Raw genomic sequence first — 20474 nt, 5'->3', positions numbered from 1 at the left:
TCAAACTTACAGGCTTTAAATACATTAATCTTACTGGGATCTGTACAGTCACGTCTGCCACCAAAAATCCTGTTAAACAGGCTGTGACATCCTCAGTTTAAACAGTAAACAGCTCCTTCACTTCTCAGTCATGTACAAAATACACTCCCGCCATGTTTTTCTTTTGCAAATCTGGAAAACTTCACTATAAAAACAAAAACTCCACAGAAGAGTTCTACTTTACCAGCAGTGCTGCATCACTTTTATACAGTAGCAGCACGCACACATTAACAAAGTAAATACACACAAACTAACAATGGGCAGATTTTGCCACTTCTCTTGAACAGTTTGAGCAGAATTATGTACAAAGCACACTCCCATGATTTTAAAGTTTTGTGAGTTGAAAACGTCACCAGAGTGATATTTGTACATGATTCTAGCACAATGGTCCAGTCAAGCTGCAAAGCGTGCTGCAGCATCAACAATAGATAAGTGTAGGATGGTAAAATACTGCAAAAATGATGCAGCATCAGCAGTGAATGTGTATAGGATGATGAAATGCTGTTAGTTTTAATGACACATGATTCTTCCTTTTCCTGTTTGTGCTGATGACGATCTGATAGATGTGATATCTATCACTGATTGTGATCTTTGCCAGATCCTGCTTAAATCTCATGTAGAAAGCCTGTGTTTAGTGCCAGCTGAGTCACTAACCCAGCAGCTGGGCTCCACAACAATACCTAAGAACTACCCAGCACTGTGGCAATAACACAATACAATGACCCATCAGGCTGAACGAAGCATTTGGATAGAAAAGACAAGACAGTGTTTTTTAGAGTGAAGCTTTACTAATAATTTCTCTATAGTTCAGAGGATTCAATGACAATTGGGAGAAAAATGTACACAGGGCAAAACATATTGAGTATTTTTGTTCACCACAGGATTCAACAGTGGTGATTTTTGGGAATGGCATTTTCTTTTTCTACAGAAAAAAAGCAGCTCAGACCTGGAGTTCCTAATATGGGCTGACACTACAGAATGACACAGAAAGATAATGTAAAAGATAAAGGAGTAACTGCATGTCTGAACTCAGAGCTCTTATTCTGTAATGATGAGTGTATTTACAGATGTTGACGTCTGAAACAGCATTTTAGACTCTAAATGAACAGTTTCTACATGTATTACATTCTTACTGTATATGATCACACAGGCTGAACTGCTGATCTCACTCAGAATGTCTCTGACTGTTTCTCTGCTGTTTCTGCTCTTCATCTCTGGTGAGTCAGAGCTGTTACTTCTCACTGAACTCTGTACAGTTATGAGTTTATTTTTATATATAATACTCTGGTCACTTGTGCTGCCCCACCCCTCCACACACTCACACACACTCCACCTCACTACAAGATCGACTGTGGATTTGTCACATTGTGCTTTTTGTGCAGCTGATTATTCAAACTCAGCTGAAATGAACAGTCTTAGAAATGAGCTGAAGTGGAGACTTTATGCAGCATTTTTACTGACTGAGACCCAAACAGTAATAATTTACACATTTCTGTATTTTGTGTTGCAGGAGTTGTTGCTCAGAATGGGTGGAGTGTGAGATACAATCAAAATTATTTCTGTGCTCTAAAGGGGTCTGAAGTGACCATGAGCTGCACTTACACATATCCAAGTGGTTACAAGGTCCAAAAAGCTTTCTGGACCAAACAGTGGGGTCAAGGTTCAGAGCCTCCTGATCTGTCAGATGATCCAGAGTACAGTGGCAGAGTTCAGTACCTCGGAGATAAACACAGTGACTGCACTCTCAGACTGAGTGATGTGAGAGAAGAGGATCAAAGTAAATACTACTTCAGATTTATAACAGACCAAACTGGAGGAAGGTATCAAGGTGCAGAAGGAGTTGATCTTTCAGTCACAGGTAAGATCCATCAGCAGAAATAAGACACTGTACTTCATTCACTGGTGTTCAGCAGGGATATTTAACTAACACTGAAAGTCCAATTACTTCAAATTTCTTGCCTTGCAATCAAACTATTAGTAGTCTAGACAACTAATAAAATAAAATAAGATCCATCAATATATATTCTATTATGACCCCACATTGTGCCTAGAGCACTGTGGGATCAGTACATGTGGATAAAAGCATGAGGAACAGATAAAAGAGCTCATGAAACTATTTAATAAAAACCAACAACAATAAAAATGCTGTGCTACAAAATCCAGAACCACACTGGAAGAATCAAACTGTGGACAGGAACAAAGCACAAAACCTTATCCTCACCCTCTGACCCAGGAACTAGACAGAGTAGCCTTCTATGTGGTGTAAATCTATAGGCACACCCCTCTGACCTGTAGCTCTTGTAAGCTTAGGTTGGGGGTTCATGCTGGCAGAGACAATGTCTCCTGTAAACAAAGCTGCAGTCCCTTGTTAAAGACAGTTAAAAGCATGCAGGTAAAACACCACAACTAAAGTTCTCCCCCAACACAGGAGACAAGCTCATGTAAACTAGAGTGAAGGAACGACTGGTAAAATACCTAAAACAAATCCACACTTTAACACAAGAGATTATAAACACACTAAACACACCCTCCCTCTACAGACATCTTAAAGGGCTCCTTTTATGGCACAGAGTCCTCCCTCAATTACACTAATGATCAATTATCTGATTAGTCAGAGTTCCTCCACATGGATGATGGAACAGGCAGACACACCTGAGAGAGAGAGAGAGAGAGAGAGAGAGAGAGAGAGAGAGAGAGAGAGAGAGACTTGAAAAGGTTTGCGCTTACATGTAACAATCTGGATAAACTGTTATATTTTGAACATAATTTTATAGCATTTTAAGGTTAGATGACCACTGACTATTGTATGTTTTAAAAAAATACAAAACTTTACAAAACCTTTGAAAATATTTGTCCACAAAAGAACAATAAATCCATTTTTTTCATATAAAAATAAAGGAAATTAAACATACAGTTCAGTAAACAGAGATTAATGTGTGAAATGTAAGTTGTTAGTTGAAACACATTCATGATGTTGGTGTTTAAAATATCTGTCATTCATTTTTCACATCTACCTCATGAATCATCAAATGGTGGTGTGGAGCTGTTCTAGTATCAGGTATCATTCTACTGCAGTAGCTTAGCATCACATACAGCTTCAGCACAGCACAGGTTCATTCCAGATCACTGAAGCTTCACTGATACAAGTTTAGAAAAGAAAGACTTGAATTTGAGAAGGTAAACCTGAGAGACTGAAAGACTCAGTATTACTGATTATTAAAGTTACAGTTAGAGCTTATTTTGGTTTCTGCTCAGTCTCATCTGTTAAGTCTGTAACAGAGACAGACTGCTGGATATTGGGGGGAAAGACGGGCTTTACAAACAGGGCAGTGAGGGGGGGTTACAATTTGCATTATGATGCATATTTATACCCTGTTGATTATTAATGAGTGTTGAGATTTAGGAATTCTACTGTATCATTTTAAGTGTCATATATAAACCACAAAAATATTAAACTATTATTCAACATAAATCATTATTTTGTGTTGTAAATACTGACTTTAGTGGTGTTTTTACAATCCATGTTGTTGCTTCACTACTAAGATCACAAACAGTAAATAGAATTTACATAAAGTCGTCTACATAAATACAGGTGCCTGGATAAAACGCAACACAGGACCTCAACAGCAGCAGCATTGCTTCATGTTAATGTGCGTCAAATACAACCATTGTTTAAATATGTTGATCAGCTTTGCTACAGAATTTTGTGAAACTGCTCAGTTTGGTCAGCTGAAATACTTGGTGACCCCTGCTGGACAGGATTCCTCCAGCAGATCTGAAATACATTACATCAGTTCTTCAAAGCTCATCTGAGAAAAACACTGCTTAGAATTGGAGAACCACAGTTTATTAAGCATTTCAGAGTCAGAGTCTGATCTCACAGATCAGATAATCCTTTATTAGTCCCACAACAGGGGAAATTCACACTGCTAATGTTCTAATGTGTAATAACGGTCAATCTCACTCAAATCACTGTATATTTATATGTTATGTCCAGTGGTCAAATCTGAGCTGCTGCAAACTTCATGATTTAGGATTAATTTTAATTCTACTTTTAAATAGAAATATTAAAGACACCATTAACACACTCACTCAGCTAGTGTGAGTCTCCACAGTGTGAGTCTGTTTTCTCTGGTTCTCAGATCTCCAGGTGGAGGTTCCTGAGAGAGTGATAGAGGGAGATAAAGTCACTCTCACATGTAAAACCACCTGCAGTCTGACAGTCAGACCAACATTCACCTGGTACAGAAATGGACATCGTTTATCCTCCAGTACTGACCAACTCCACCTGCAGCCGGTCAGCAGGGAGGATGCAGGCAGGTATCGCTGTGCTGTACTGGGTCTTCGCTCTCCTGAGGTCACTCTGAATGTCAGATGTAAGTACAGATTCATTCATTCAGTCTCAGAAAACAAACTAAGCTGAGGCTTCATGCTGAACTGTCTGTGATTAAGTTTAGTCCAGCAACTGATCTCTGTTTATAAAGTAATATATCACTGAGTACCTGCAGTAAATATTCATTAGGATGTCACTGTAATATCTGTACAGACAGAACACACTTTAACTGTAAAACTGTAGTTAATAATCTCAGTCCTGCAGATTCTCCTCACTGAATGTTATGTTTTCCTGCTCCAACACTCCTGAGCTCATAAAGGACTTTGAGATTAGCTAAAGTTTTGCTGTAAGAGCATCAAAACATCTCTACTCTCCTACTGATGCTTCCTATGTTATGTGTAAGTCTGTATATATAATGCAATAATAATAGTTCATATTTCAGTTCCTAATTTTAAACAGATGAAAAAAATCCAGACGTGTACATTAAACAATCATGAATCATGATCTGAGTCAGTTACTTGGATTACCAGAGCACTTTTTCCAGTTTATTGTTTTCAATTAAGGATGCTTTAGTAAAGACCATCACCTACCTTAACTGTGTAAGTCTGATAAAACTCATGAAGTCATTAGTTTTATTAACCCTTAAAGAGCCAAGAAATATGTGGGAATGTTTCATTCAGAGTCTTTGGTAAAATTTATTTTAAAGCTGTAAGAACAGTGATCTTCATATGCTGAACTGAATGATGTTTGTCTGCAATAGAACATGAGCTACTTCTACAGGACATTTAGAGTTTGCTTTGTCAAATAGAAAAGCACATCCATAGAGTGTAATGTGTCTTTCTACCTCTAGATGGCCCAAAGAGCATCTCAGTGTCCGTCAGTCCTTCTGGTGAAATAGTGGAGGGCAGTTCAGTGACTCTGACCTGCAGCAGTGATGCAAACCCACCTGTGGAATATAACTGGTTTAAAGGAACATCATTAGTAGCAAAAGGAGAGACTTACACAATGAACAAGATCAGCTCTGTGGACAGTGGAGAATACAAGTGCAGATCCAGTAATGAACATGGAGAGAAACTCTCTGAAGCTCTAACTCTGAATGTTTTGTGTAAGTTTGTGTTTATTTGTTCCAGTTGTACATTATTTTGTAGAAGTTCTCTTTTATAAACATTTAATGTCATGTAATGATTACATCATGAAGTTATTCTGTGATTTCTAGATCCTCCAAAGAACATCTCAGTGTCCATCAGTCCCTCTGGTGAAATAGTGGAGGGCAGTTCAGTGACTCTGACCTGCAGCAGTGATGCAAACCCACCTGTGCAGAGCTACACCTGGTTTAAAGAAGGTGGAAGCTCACCTGTAGGATCTGGACACAGTTACAGGGCTCTACAGAGTGGATCCTACTACTGTGTGGCTCAGAATGAACACGGATCTCAGAAATCAGCTGCAGTGACTGTCACTGTAAAAGGTATTAGTGATGAAAACACAACCTGAATAACACTTAATAACATTCATAAAAATTAGCATAACTTTAAACTTCAACATTGATCTGAACACAGGAGTTGGGAATTTAGCTCTATATGCAGTTATTGGAGTCACAGCTGGATGTGGATGTTTATCTGTTATCATTGCTGTATTTTATGTAAGGTAAGCAAACAAATCTTTAAAAAGAGCTATGAAAATGAATTAATGTAGATTATTAGACCTTACTTTACTCTTTTTATCACTGGAATCAGTTTTTGTAGATTGTTATTAATATTAATATTATTATTTTCAGGAGAAAGCGAAGAGGCAATTCACTTGATAATGCAAACCAAACACAGGCAAGTCAGTTACTACACAAAAACATGTTTAGCAGAATGAGGTTTAGTGACATCTTTACTTTTGTTGTAGCTCTGGGTAAAATCTGTAGTTAAATTCTATAACTACAGAACAGTTTAAGCTACAGAGATGATCCACATATCAGACCATTCAGCAGACCTGGCCCAAACTAGCGAGCATGACATCATTGAGCTGTGATGTCAGCATCAATGAGTAATTTGGCTTAGAAAATCACCCAAAATCCTGATATTATTACGTTGCTTTTATCCTTCATATTCCAACAAAGGGTTAAAACAGAGACATGATTCACATCAGATCACTCATCAGACTCTGTCCTCACAATCTTGAGTGATTTCATCCACCTGTGACCATCCATCAGCCAGCAATCCAGCTCCAAAATCACCCAAACCCACTCACTACTGTATATTACATCTCTGCTTTTAGTCTTCATATTATAAACCAAGGTGTAAAAATAGCGACAGGATTCACTCAGAACACTCAGAGGAACCTGTCATCACCAGCCAGAGTGATAGAAACCAGCTCTAACATCCCACAACCCAGAAATACAGCACAAACACACAGCCAGATCACTGTAAAACCTGCTATTAGCTCTCGATTTAGCCTTCATATGGCAACAAAAGACTTCAAACATCACAGCTCAGCAGGACTTACCCTGAGTCCAGAGTGACTATCTGAAGTTTCAGTGAAGATCCAGTCAGTAATCCATTTAAAAAAACCACCATTCAGATCCTGCGTTTACCTCCATTTAAATGGCCAATTTAAAGTAACAGTAATCAGAATAGAATTTCTGATAGTCAGAAATTTACAGATAAACACAACCACATATATATAACCACACAAAACTTGAATACAACATAGAAACATGACAGCAAACACTAATCACACTCTACATGCCTGTGTCAGTGCTGAGAGAGTTCAGGGTTCAGGGTGGAAAAACAGACAGAAGCTTTATCTCAGTCCAGTCAGTGGACCTTACATGTTAATAAAATCTATGATCTGTTCTTGATGTTGGTCAGTGAGAACTCAAACTGCTTATGTTCTCTAACTCTCCTCTTTCCAGAACGTTGACACTAATGCTAAGGACGACACGTACACAGCTCTTGACCCCGTGTCCAGGTCCTCTGATGATGTGTACTGCACACTCACAGTAAGTGTCTCTTTAGTGGGTTATTGTAGAGTAAACACTACACTGCAGTGTAGAGGAGCTCCAGCAGCTGGAGTCATTACAGATCTTCACCTGTAGATGGCAGTACTGATCTAAGACGTGTCTGTAGAGAAGCACAGGTGTGGAGTAAGAGAGCTGTCTAAGGTGCTGATTCTGAGCTCTGCAGTTTGGGCTCTACAGCACAGTCTGTGATTCAGTCTCAGCACCTCCACAGAAACACTTAATGAACTACAGACCAAAAATATGGAAGCAAACAATGATAATTAAAGCTTTGTGTAGATTTAAATTTAAATAATTTGGGAACAACTGAACAACAGAAATATAACCACAAAATTATAGGCTCTTCAATTAGTTTGTTGTGCTGCACTAATACCCTGATTTAATATGTTAAAAGTCTTCACAGTATTTGCTGATGATCCATTACGTTCACCAGTTCTTAGTCAGCAGCAATATATATATATATATATATATATATATATATATATATATATATATATATATATATTTATATTATTTATTTTAATCATTCAAATGTTTTGGTCTGTAGTGTAAATGTTCTTGATGTTTATCAGTGAGAACTCAAACTGCTTATGTTCTCTAACTCTCCTCTCTCCAGAACGTTGACCCTAATGCTAAGGACGACACGTACACAGCTCTTGACCCCGTGTCCAGGTCCTCTGATGATGTGTACAACACACTCACAGTAAGTGTCTCTTCAGAAACTCAGTTCAGTCAGACGTTCAGATTTATAAAGAATTCCTACAAAGTCCACATTTCTTCATTTCTCCTCCTCTGCTTCATTCTCTCTTTCCCTCACACAGACTGTTCATTCCAGTCCTTCTGATGATCTGTACTCAGCTCTGGATCCTCAGTCTCGCTCTCCTGAGTACGACACTCTAGCAGTGAGTGAATCCACTTGTACTGATGAGTGTTTTGTAGCTGCTGGAACTGATAGACTTTAATCTACAGCAGCGTCTCCACTTTGGAGTCTCCTTCACACCTTCATCATCTGTGGAGTTTGAACTGAGACAGATCTGTTTTCTTTGGTCTCCTGATGTCGTCTTTTATCTGTTCTTCTGTGTTAAGGTTGTTCTCAGCTAGTGACATCACTGGATCACTGGAAAGCACTTATTATTATTATTATTATTATTATTATTATTACATTTTCCCCAATTTTATCCCCTAATTATTTTGGTCATATCCAACAGCCACTAGTTAGAACTCCCCCAATCACATGATACCACCAGCACTAGGAGGGTGAAAGCTTACACAGGCTTCCTCTGAGACCTGTGAAGAGCCGTCGTATCTTTTTGAACTGCCGCTGATGCATCACTGGACAGCTGAATGTGCTCAGAGGAAAGCGCCAACTGCCAGCTCTGTTACACCAGCTAACAAATACCTGTGCTGACTAGCATCACACTGGGTCATGGGGGGAGATGGGGGGGCATCCAACCCACCCAGAGAGAGCGAGCCATTGTGCTCTCTTGGACTCCCAGCCACGGATGGCTGTAGTATCACCAGGGATTCAGCCCACAATCCCCTGATGATGGGGCCAATGCATCCAAAATCTCAGAAAGGTGTAGAAAAAATCTGTACAGTAAACATTTTCAGATTATAGACAAAACACAGTGATCTATCTGCAGCCTATTAGCGCTACAAAGTGTACAGATACAGTCATGTGCAAAAGTTTGAACCTCCCAGTCAAACAACATGTTTAGGTGATTTTCTAAGGGAACAAAACTAAATATGGCGTTTTTCTTTTTTTCTTGAGTCTCTGACCCTTTAGTCTCAAAATGAATGAACTGTTTATCTCTCCCTTTATTGTCCAGTGATGCTGTGTCTCAGAGGAAGCAGGTGCTGGTACTCCCCCTCACAGACCGGTAGAGTCCTGTGATTGGGAGACCTAGTTAGTGGGAGGAGACTGAGAGTGTTAAATTAGTGGATCATTTTAGAACGAATCATTTACAAACATTAAGAACAGCTTACAGATGATAAATGACTCACCAAGTAGAAAAAGATCTGTTCTCAGCCTTAATCAGACTAGTTCTCTGACATGTTACTGAATAATGTTGATTATGGTCAAATATATCTGAAGAATCTTTTATATATATTTACATTTTGTTTTTTAAAACATAATTGTGTGGCTGAAGGAGTGAAACTGTTCTTTGTGTGTAATAGAGATACATTTTATTAGTTTTTTGTCTTCCACATTGTTTCATTTCATCATTTATTATCATTTTATCTTATTTTTTATTAGCAGATCTTTTTTATGTTTGCTGCAGTGTGATGTATGAAAACTGCTGTGTAAATGAAGCTGTTGCTGGGTTTATTTTACAGATCTTACTGTTTCAGAACTGAAGATCATTTAGGTTCAGTTTGGAAAACGATGCAAGCGTTCATGTTCTTCTGTTTGAGCATCATTATCTTTATCTCTGCTTCTTCCAGACATCAGTAATGACATGTTCTCTATGCAGGTCTCAATGAAAAAGAACGCTGTTCAGTTCTTAAAGGTTCTTCCATTTGGTGACAAAACAGACTAAAGAGAAAAATCTGTATGAATGAACTGAAAACAGATCTGTGGCACTCAGGATGTTGATTTAAGTGTGTTTAACCATTTACTACTAAATGCTCGTTACACATTCTTAATATTTCAGTATTCTGAGTTTGGAGTTAGCTCAGTTTAATGAAGTCAGGATTATTATCCTTCATTTCAGTTGTAGTTACAGACCGAATTGGACAGAATTCTTTGAAAAAGTAGTGATGGCTGAATACTGTCCTAAATACACTGTCCTAAATGTGTCCAGTAATGTATTCCATTACAATACATAACTAACATGTACAGAGTAGATTTAGGATACATGTATACATTTAGAGTACATACTGATTAGGCACAGGGGAAACACTCTTCACACTATTCCTCATATAATGTTTCTGTTAATAAGCTTCATGAAAATTTCACCTATTAAATAGAAACGACAAAATACTCAACATTATTTTGGCTTTTATCACCTGGTTCAGTCCATAATCCCACTGCTGGCTCATAAATAACTAAACAATTCCCAACATCCCAATAAAAAAATCTTGAAAATTTTACTCGAAGTGCGATTTTGAGTTAATGACATGTATGTTACTTACCTCGAAACGCAACGCAGCACAAACCAAAGGCTTTGTGAAATGTTAACCACTGCACTTCTAAGATATTTAAACTTTCAACAAAGGCCTGCTCCATCTGTTACCCATCCCCTCTTGCCCATGGTCTCACGTTTCCCTTGACTTCATCACAGGGTTGCCCCCGTCCCAGGGCAACACGGTTATCCTGGTAATCATTGACCGCTTCTCTAAGGCGAGCAGATTTGTTGCTCAACCAAAGCTTCCATCAGCCAAATTATTCCTAGAGCAAGTAATCAAAGTCTATGGGTTTCCTAGGGATGTTGTTTCGGACAGAGGACCTCAATTTGCCAGCCGGTTCTGGGTAGCCTTTTGCAAGCTAGGCTTTTATCTGTCTTCCACCCTCAGTCAAATGGCCAGACAGAAAGGGTTAATCAAGATCTAGAATGCACCCTAGAACGTGTCTGGCCTTGTCAAACCCTTCCTCCTGGTTGGAACACCTGATGTGGGCGGAGTATGCACACAACACATTATGGCACTCGTCCCTGGGCATGTCGCCGTTTGAGTGCCAGTTCGGGTACCCTCTGCCCATGTTTGCAGAACAGGAGGAGGATGCCAGAGCCCCATCAGCAGGACGTCTCGTGGCCCATTGCCAGGCTACCGCAACTCAAAAGTGGGCAGCAGACTGGAGATGGCAACACCATCCTTCCACCCTGGGCAAAGAGTCTGGCTGTCGGCCAAAGACCTACCTCTCCGAGTGAAGTCACAAAAATATCGGACCCTTTAAAGTGGTCCATAGGGTCAATGCGGTGTCATATGGATTGGCACTTCCCCCAACTCTTCGCGCCAACCCCACATTCCACGTTTCCCGCCTGAAGCCCATTTTGTGCAGTGTTGCGGGGCTCCACCCCCTGCCCTTCGATTAAATCGATGGTGCACCCGCCTACACGGTCAAGTGCCTGCTCGATGTAAAGTGGGGGCGGGGCAGCACCCCCCGCTACATCCTGGACCCTGAGCTTATCCGGACCTTCAGGTGGGATCAGGGCTGCAGGGTTGGGAACGTAGGGTGCCGTTCCTCAGGGAAGGGAGTCCTGTAAGGGCTTGCTCCGGGGCTGTGGTGCTCCTGGCCACCAGAGGGAGACAACGCGCTCCTCCCAGGTCCAATCAAGCCCAATGTACTACACCTGGGCAGAGGCTTCTTAAGCACAGAGAAGGAGACACACATTGCTGTGTCTTTGTCTCATCGTAAGTAAACAGAAACGGCCGGTAATTTGGATAAGAGTGCTGAGAGTTTTACACTCCCCCTCACTTTTTGAGTTTCTCCAGCCTCCTCTTGAGGTTTCCTTCTCTGCTCTCTGTGTCTATATATATATATATATATATATATATATAGCCACGAGTGGCAATCTGCGGGGTCCAAGCACCTGGACGACATCTAGGAGTAAAGTAGTGGCCCCTGGTCGTAGACTGCAGCAGATCTTTAAGAAAGTTCTCTTTTTCCTATGATTAAGGCCACTAGGTGATACATCTGCTACAGTCTACACAACTCAGTTTAACATCCATGATGGGGATTCAAACCCACAACCCTAGAGTTTAAAGGCAGAGGGTCTAAAGCTGAGCCACAAGACGTCTGTGGCAAAACTGAAGTTTTTGAAACAATTTATTGAAAGGGTGCAACAAGTAACCACACACCATTTAGGACAAAATAGCAGCATAAACAAATTTCATGTCACTGGACATAGAAGGCAGCAAATCTTTGGATTTTTAAGAAAGACCCTTTCTTAAGATAATTAAGCATGTGTTCACAACAACTGCTAACAGCACCGTCCAACACCAGTACAGGGAATCAAATCCACGACCTTAATCTTCAAAGGTGGATGTTTTCATGGTGAGCTACAAGAGGCCCAGAGCAGACCTCTTTTTTTTTTTCTTTCAGAGAATTTATCATTCTAGAGCAATAAGGAACCTAGCACCATCTTGGGAATTAGTTCCCACCATGCAGTTACTATTAAGTAGTGTAATTTCAGACGAAATCATAATACACTGTCAGTTTGTCATTTTGTATATTTGTGTCAAATTTGGTTATATTCAGACAGTTATTGGTGTATTTTTAGCCTTTTATGGCAGAATAAGCCAATTCAAACCAAATTATTCAAATCTTCAGCCACACTGTGCTTCAGTCATGATATTTTCAATATGATTGTTTTAAGAAAAATCTTATTTGATTTAAACTCAAGAATTAGTAAGAAATGTCTATTCTCCATCTTTTTTCAACCGTGATATTACTGAAAGTTTTTTTAAGACTTGTATTTGGAAAATTGTTAGGCTTAGTGAAAAACATAACATTCAGAAATGCTCTTCACTTAAAGACATACAGTAAAGCTGTATGCTCCATGTATATGTCAACAATGACGTGCAGTTACTGATTTGGCTCCCAAATGGCCAGAGAAAAATCTGACCAAAATGACCGAACTGATTGATCCATAACTTGCAATAAAATGGTGCATTTTTTTAACCTTTTTTATTTTAAAAGGTTTTTAAAATAATTATTGATCTTGAGACTTTGACGGTTGTTTAGAGACCAAGTTTGAGACGTTGCAAAAACATTTCAGCAAGCAGTATGAAAACATCAGTTTTCAAACTCTGATGATTTACAGAAAAACAATAGAGTTTTTTAAAAGACTTGTATTTGCAAAATTGTCAGGCACAGTGGAAAGCAAAAAATACAGAAATTGTCTTGACCTAAAGACAGAGTAAAGCTTTCCACTAATAGTATATTTTTTATTAATTAGTTGAACATTGACATTTGCAGTTACTGATTTGGCTCCCTCTGGTGGCCAGAGAAATATAAATATAAAACACCTCTTGCTCTAATTAAAATTTCCTGAAATCAAATTGTATGATTTCCTGTACAGTTAAGCAACCTACACATATTTGCAAAGTATTAATGTGTCATTAAGATGCATAATTTGAAAAAAATTTTAGTCATGTCTTTATTTTAGTCTTAGACAGGAATAATTACATTTTAGATTGTTGGCAGTACATTGAGCATTGTAAGAACCAACTTTAAGCCAATTCAAGCCAAATCTAAAATAAAGGTGCTTGGACCCCTAAAAATAAGGAATCTTCCTTTCTTCTGTTCAGTTTTGGTTCTGTTTCTGTTGGGAAAGTCTTTTTAGTTACCTTACTGTCTTTTTAGTTACTAATTTCTCTCTTGACTTCTGAGAAGTTTTCCCCTGGCATCCTTTGTTCTTTTTTCCCGCCTGACAGAAATGGATGCGTTTACAAATCCGGACAGCTTTTCCCACCCATTTTCGGGCAATCCCACATAAGGGTGTGATTGATGTAAAGTGGGGGGCGGGGCCCCCACATAAGGGGCTCCCCATAAACCAGCTCTGATCCAGTGACATTGTGGGAAAATATGTGATACCATCTCATGTCTTGGAGGAAGCACTTGTAAGCACTGCCTCTCACAGACTGAGAGGGTCCTGCAGTTGGTGGGGGTCTTTTTTGTTTGCTGCAGTTAAATATATAAAGGTGCTGTATAAATAAAGCTAAAGCTGTTTTCCTCATTAATGTCGTTCTCTCTATGCAGACTGCACTGAAAATAAACCCCTTACATTTGGTGAGCAGAGAAATGATCTCACACTTAAGATGATCCTTTAAGTATTACATGTTAGTTTCATTTCTGTTGTGTTGTTATTGTTTGTTAGCATTGTGTTAATCTTTCTGTAAGTCTGATCTGTTTATCAGTGTTTGTATTTAGGGATTGGAGTTCAGTCTAATGTAGTCAGGACTGTTTTCTTTTGTTTTGGTTGTAGTTACAGTGAATATTCAACAGGTCAGGATTAGTTTCTTTGCTTTGATTCCATCCAGGTTCCTCACACTTGTTTTAATTTCACACAGTTTCTGCAATTTTAAGCTACAACAGTGCTTCTGTTATTTATTCTGCCTTCTGTTTCTTTCACTGTAAGTTTAATATTAAAAATAAAGTTTCTTCTAAATCAATTCAAAGATGTTTATCTTTTTATTTCTATGCTAAATAACTAAATAACTAAATAACTATTCTTCATATTTATATTACTCTCTGATCTTCCAGATGTTCACCTGACTGAAGGCTGTAAGTTACCTAGTAACACATTTAATATATTCATTAATCAGTGATGGGCTGTGTGGCACAGTGCACCTGTAATTATAACTACATTCCTCTAGATGGCAGCATAAACTAACAGTAGATGACAAACCAACTCTGACATCATTATCACTGAGGCCTATCAGAGAGAGAGAGAGAGAGAGAGAGAGAGAGAGAGAGAGAGACTTTGATGGTCCTTTATTGAACCAGCATTTTTTTTAAAACAGTTATCCGTCACAATGTGTCATCTTAGGCTATATTGAAATAAATTAATTGATTAAATAATAAGACAAACACTGTATAAATAGATAAAAACAAGAAAACAAATAAAACCCAGTCTGGCTCATCTGAGCTCAGGAGCGAAGCAGAGCTCACCCTCGCACACCGAGCACACGGCCCCACCACAGCACCACATCGCCTCAAAGGCCTCCACATCACATACGCTCTTATAATAATTAAAATCAATTAAAATCCTTGATCTCACCAGCCTAGAGAGAATCCTTGTGGCCTCACAGTCAGTACCATGCGTCACCTTGTTCTTACGACTGATATATATCGCCATTTTCGCCTGCCCAAGGATGAAGTTAATCAGTTGGCATTTGGATTTCTCTCTTTTGACGTACTTAAAACCAAGGATAAAAGTCTGGAGTGTAAAAGTCACATTAAGAGACCTAAAAACAGTCTTTAAAACTTCAAACAAAGAGCAAAGCCTAAAACAGTCCATAAAAGCATGAAACACAGTTTCTCTCTGGGGACAAAAAGGACACTGTGGTAAAATCTCAGGATTTAAAACAGAAATAAAAGCGTTGACTGAGACAATACCATGTAAAATCCTCCACTGCAGGTCAGCTACTTTTTTAGTCAATGGTGGTTTATACAGTGCTCTCCACTCCGGCTTCACATCATCACTCAGATTAAAAACATCACGCCACGGTGTGTCGGTTCTACTGTGCAGTCTTTTCTTATTCAGTACCTTCACACAGGCTCTGTACAGCAGCTTACCAGACACTGTCCCCAAGTTCATTCTGGACTCCCCCATCACACTCCAGAAGGGGACCTTCACAGTCCTGTAGGTCCGGCGTGATAGTGATGTCCGGGAATGGGTCATGCTCCGTAGGACTGACCACCCCTGCACTGTAGGCCCTCACCTGCTCGCGTTCCTCAGGAGAGAGAGCTGTCCTCCAGCCCTCGAGCAGCTGAGCCACAACTCGCAGAGATCTCATCCCCAGCCTTGCAGCCACGTCCACCACCCGAGTGAGATCTGGTCCGGCGACATCCACCAGCCGGCGTAGGGTTGTGACTCCTGATGACATCAAGACTCTAGTCAGTGCAGGGGTGATCGTGCCCGCCAAGTCCAGTCGTGTGCCGTTGAAAAGAGGCTCCTCCAACAGCCAGTGCAAAGTGGAGCCAGCCTGTTTATTCACATTAAAAAAGTTCCAGATTTTAAAAAGTCCTCCATAAAAAACAGGCAACCCAGCAATGTCCAGTGTTTTGGTGCTCATTAAAAACAATGCTCTGTCCAACCCCAGACCACCTACTGTGTGTAATATTTTGCATGATACCGCCCTCCAAACCAGCTCACTGGGACCAGCAAGAAGTCTCTGGATGAATTGGAGTCTGAAGGCAGCGGCCCTGCTAACCAAGTGGACGAGTCCTTGTCCCCCTTCCTCTTTTGGCAGATGTAGAACTCCCTGCGGAATCCAGTGCAGTCGATCCCAGAAGAAGTCCACGAGCACGGCTTGCAAGTTCGCCAGCAGATTCGGTGGGGGGTCCACACAGGCCAGTTTATGCCAGAGCGATGATGCAGCGAGGTTGTTGATAACAAGCACCCTTCCCCGATAGGACATCTGGGGGACTAACCATTTCCACTTACTGAGGCGTCCTTTAATCTTTTCAACCATGCCATCCCAGTTCTGTGCACTACAGATACTGTCCCCCAGATACACCCCCAGATATTTAAAACCACCCCTTCTCCACATCAACCCATCTGGAAGCGCGGGTTCCCCACCATCCCAATCACCAACTAAAACTGCTTCACTTTTGGTCCAGTTTACTTTTGCAGACGATAAAACCCTAAAATCATTTAAAATTCCAGCTAAAACATCCACATCAGTCTGGGTACTTGCTATCACAACAAGGTCGTCTGCATATGCTGAGACACACAGTGGAGTAGAACAGCCAGGTATAAACAAACCGGAGATGCAGTCTCTCAGTTTGCACAACAGAGGTTCAATAGCTAGAGAGTACAGCATGCCAGACAGAGCACAGCCCTGCCTAATACCTCTGTGCACTTTAAAAGGAGCACATAAACCACCATTAACTTTGAGTACACTCTCAATGTCACTGTACAAAACCTTGATCATGGCTATAAAACCTGGGTTGAAACCAAAGTTCTCCAGAACTTTCCACAGATAACCATGTTCAACCCAGTCAAATGCCTTTTCCTGATCCAAAAAAATGAGACCAGTCTTTAAGCCCAATAGTCTGGAGACTTCCAAAACATCACGAATTAGATATACATTGTCAAAAATTGACCTTCCAGGCACACAGTACGTCTGGTCAAGGTGAACCACCTGCTCCATCACCTTCCCCAATCTCGAGGCTAACGTTTTTGAGAGCAGCTTGCAGTCAGTGCACAACAGAGAGACGGGGCGCCAGTTCTTTAGTTCAGCTAGGTCCCCCTTCTTGGGTAGCAGGGTTAGCACAGCCCTCCGACAGCTCAGCGGAAGCTTCCCTTCCCTTATGCTGTTCTGGAGAACATCCAGCACATCCTGCCCCAACACTGACCAAAACGCTTTATAAAATTCAACAGGGAGACCATCAATACCTGGCGCCCGACCATTCTCCATGCCCTGGAGAGCCTCATACAGCTCTCCCAGAGAGATATCAGCATCCAGCACTGCAGCAGACTCTCGCGTGAGCTGGCTGAGGTCACGGAAGAATCCCTCCTCCACCTCTCGTGCCTCTGCCCACTCGCTCTCGTACAGCTTTGAGAAAAAGCTGATTGTCTGCTGGCGAATTTCAGAAGGCTCAGATAAGAGATCCCCTGATTCTGTACGCACAGCATGCATAAACCTTTTCTGTCCATTCCTGCGCTCGAGACCAAAGAAGAACTTTGAAGGAGCATCCATTTCCGACACGCACTGGAAACGTGAGCGGACCAGCGCCCCCTGTGCTGTTATGCCTAAAAGGTCAGCCAATGCAGTCTTTTTAGTTTTCAGAGCTTCAATATGCCCCCGATTTCCTGTGGCCTCTGCTAAACCCTGGAGCGCCACTATTTCAGTCTGCAGAGCTTTGAGAGATCTGGCTATGTCCCTTGTGACATTGAGAGTGTACTGCTGACAGAATACTTTAATTTGTATTTTAGCTATGTCCCACCACTGCTGCAGGGAGCTAAAAGATGTTTTCATTGAGCTAAAAACATCCCAAAAAAAAGTAAAAGACTCTCTAAAATTGGCATCCTCTAAAAGCGCAGTGTTAAAATGCCAGTATGCACTCTGTGGCTTAACGTTACGTTTCCTTACTGTGCACTGGACCATACAATGATCTGAAAAACCAACTGGGGAGATAAGACAGCGTGTAAAAGCAGAAAGTTGATACCTAAAACCATAAAATCGATCCAGCCTTGCCAATGAGAGTGTGTTATCTCTTGAATGTGCCCAGGTATACTGTCTCTGCCCTCCATGGAAGTTCCTCCAGACATCACACAAGTCATGGGCCTCCAGCATCTCACACAATCTCTTACGGGACGCAGCATGCGGTTCCATATGGTTCCTGTCCATGCTGTCTGCTGTACAGTTAAAATCCCCTCCCAGTATTAAAAACTCATCAGGACCACAACCTGCAATTACAGTGTCCAGAGTATCCAAAAAGGACATCCTGTCCAACCCCCCAGTTGGGGCATAAACACAAATAAAAACAAAAACAGTGTTCTCAAAACACGCTGTCACTTTTAAAAGTCTGCCATTTAAAACTTCATCCACTGAATAAGAATAAGGAGTAAAACTCTGTGATAAAAGAACAGCCACCCCACCACTGGAAGAAGAGTTATGACTTAAAAAGGCAAGCCCCTCCCACTCTTTAGCCCAGTCTGCAGTGTTACTGACGTCACTATGCGTTTCCTGTACAAATATAACATCAAGTCTCTTCTGTTTCACCAACTCATATAGCTTTGCCCTTTTACCACAGTCTCTCGCCCCATTAATGTTCAGACTCGCCACTCTGACATCACCCATTAAAAAATAAAATAGATAAAACACACTAAAAACAGAGGCCATTCTGAACCAGGGAGGGCAGGAAGTGTCAGATCTCATCCTCAGTGCTCACTTTATTAAGTCTGGTCAGGATCTTCTTCAGCCTGTAGACTTCTAAAGCGGTGAAGGACCCTTCCCTCCTAAAATGCCTGACATCATGAATGAACTGTGAACTGTTTGGGAAATGCTCCTCAACACGGACTCCCTTTTGGCCTTTAGTGACCCGCAAGAACTTTCTTATATCGTCAACTTTATAGAGCACAGCCATGTTCTCTTCCTGCGAGCACACCGACCAGCCCGAGTCAGACAGAGAGCCTTCGCTCTCAGACTCCACCTCATTCACCGCACTGCTGTCTGTTTTGGCCTGTTTAGTGCCCTTCCCTCGGTTCCGCTTCTTTCTTTTATTAGGAACTTTAAAAACAGTCTCCACTTCCATTTCCACCTCCACTGTAGCCTCCACTGCTGTACCAGCTAGACTGATCTCAGTACCGCTGTCCCTTACCTGGTTATCTTGCTCCCCGGGGTCAGGAATCCCCCGCTCCTGCTCCTCACCACCAGGCTCGTCCACAGCGGGCTCCTCCGCGGTTAGCGCCGCCGGGAAAGGCTCGTCCGCGGTCGGCGCAACCCCAGCAGACATTTCCGAGGCTGGCACGGCCGCAGCCGGCTCTTCCCCCGCAGGCGCCGCAGCCGCCGGGTCCCGCGCAGCCGGCCGAGCAGCAGCCGCAGGGGGGACGGCCACCGCGGGCTCAGCCGCGGCAGGCCCCGGCCGCTCCGCGCTCCCGGCATCATTCGCGTTAGCACCGTGTTTGTCAGGGCAGGCTCGGACGAGATGTCCGGTCTGGCCGCACCTGAAGCACTTCATGTTGGTGTCAGACGACACAAACACCGTGTACTCGAACCCCTCCACTCTGAACTTCAGCACCAGGTCCAGCTCGTCCTCACCATCTCTCAGCACCATGAACACCAACCTCCTGAACGACACCAGGTGCTTCACCAGGGGCGATTTACAGCCGAGGGGGATCTTTTTAATGGGGGAGACAAGTTTTCCAAATCGGGACAGCTCCTGAGCGATCAGCTCGTCAGAGATAAACGGGGGGACGTTGGACAGAATGATCTTTTTGGAGGGAGTACTGAGGGGCAGAACAGACACGAACTGATCACTAATCACGAGTCCACTCTGCACCAACTCGTTGGCTTTGTCCGCAGTGGACAGGAACATCACCACAGCACTGTTCATACGCGAAGCAGACACAACATTATTGTACCCGACGGCGCTCCCCGCCGCCAAACAGCACTCCTCCACACTCGCGCGGCACTCCACCTTAACACCATGCCGGCGAGACAGGCTTTCATACAGCCTGGGGCTTTGGGACGCCATGCTCCCAGCAAAACGCCGGTAACAGACGCCCCGCACACACCCCACCACACCTCACGCACACACACACAATCACACACAAACTCACTCAAACAAACTACAGATACAGACGGACAACGACGCAACAACAGAGAAAAGAAGTTTGGCAAAACGCCAACCACGCTCCGCTCACTCTACCGCTCACAACCACGCATGCGCAGAGAGAGAGCGAGAGAGAGGTTGAGTGATGT

At 41.9% G+C, this 20474-nt stretch overlaps 1 protein-coding gene across 1 annotated transcript; it reads left to right on the top strand.

The window, feature by feature from the left end:
* Positions 1-1162: 1162 nt before the first annotated feature.
* Positions 1163-8477, top strand: LOC118801032 (B-cell receptor CD22-like). The gene is made up of 10 exons (XM_036561226.1): positions 1163-1256; positions 1550-1897; positions 4182-4415; positions 5223-5477; positions 5589-5837; positions 6147-6196; positions 7272-7358; positions 7993-8079; positions 8198-8278; positions 8463-8477. Exons 1-10 carry the CDS (start codon positions 1178-1180, stop codon positions 8475-8477), a joined length of 1485 nt encoding a protein of 494 aa, XP_036417119.1. The 5' UTR covers positions 1163-1177.
* The last annotated feature ends 11997 nt before the right edge of the window (positions 8478-20474 follow it).

Source organism: Colossoma macropomum, unplaced genomic scaffold (assembly GCF_904425465.1).
Source record: "Colossoma macropomum unplaced genomic scaffold, Colossoma_macropomum, whole genome shotgun sequence".
In the NCBI taxonomy this organism is placed as follows: Eukaryota; Metazoa; Chordata; class Actinopteri; order Characiformes; family Serrasalmidae; genus Colossoma; species Colossoma macropomum.
This window is presented reverse-complemented; position numbering and strand designations above follow the sequence as displayed.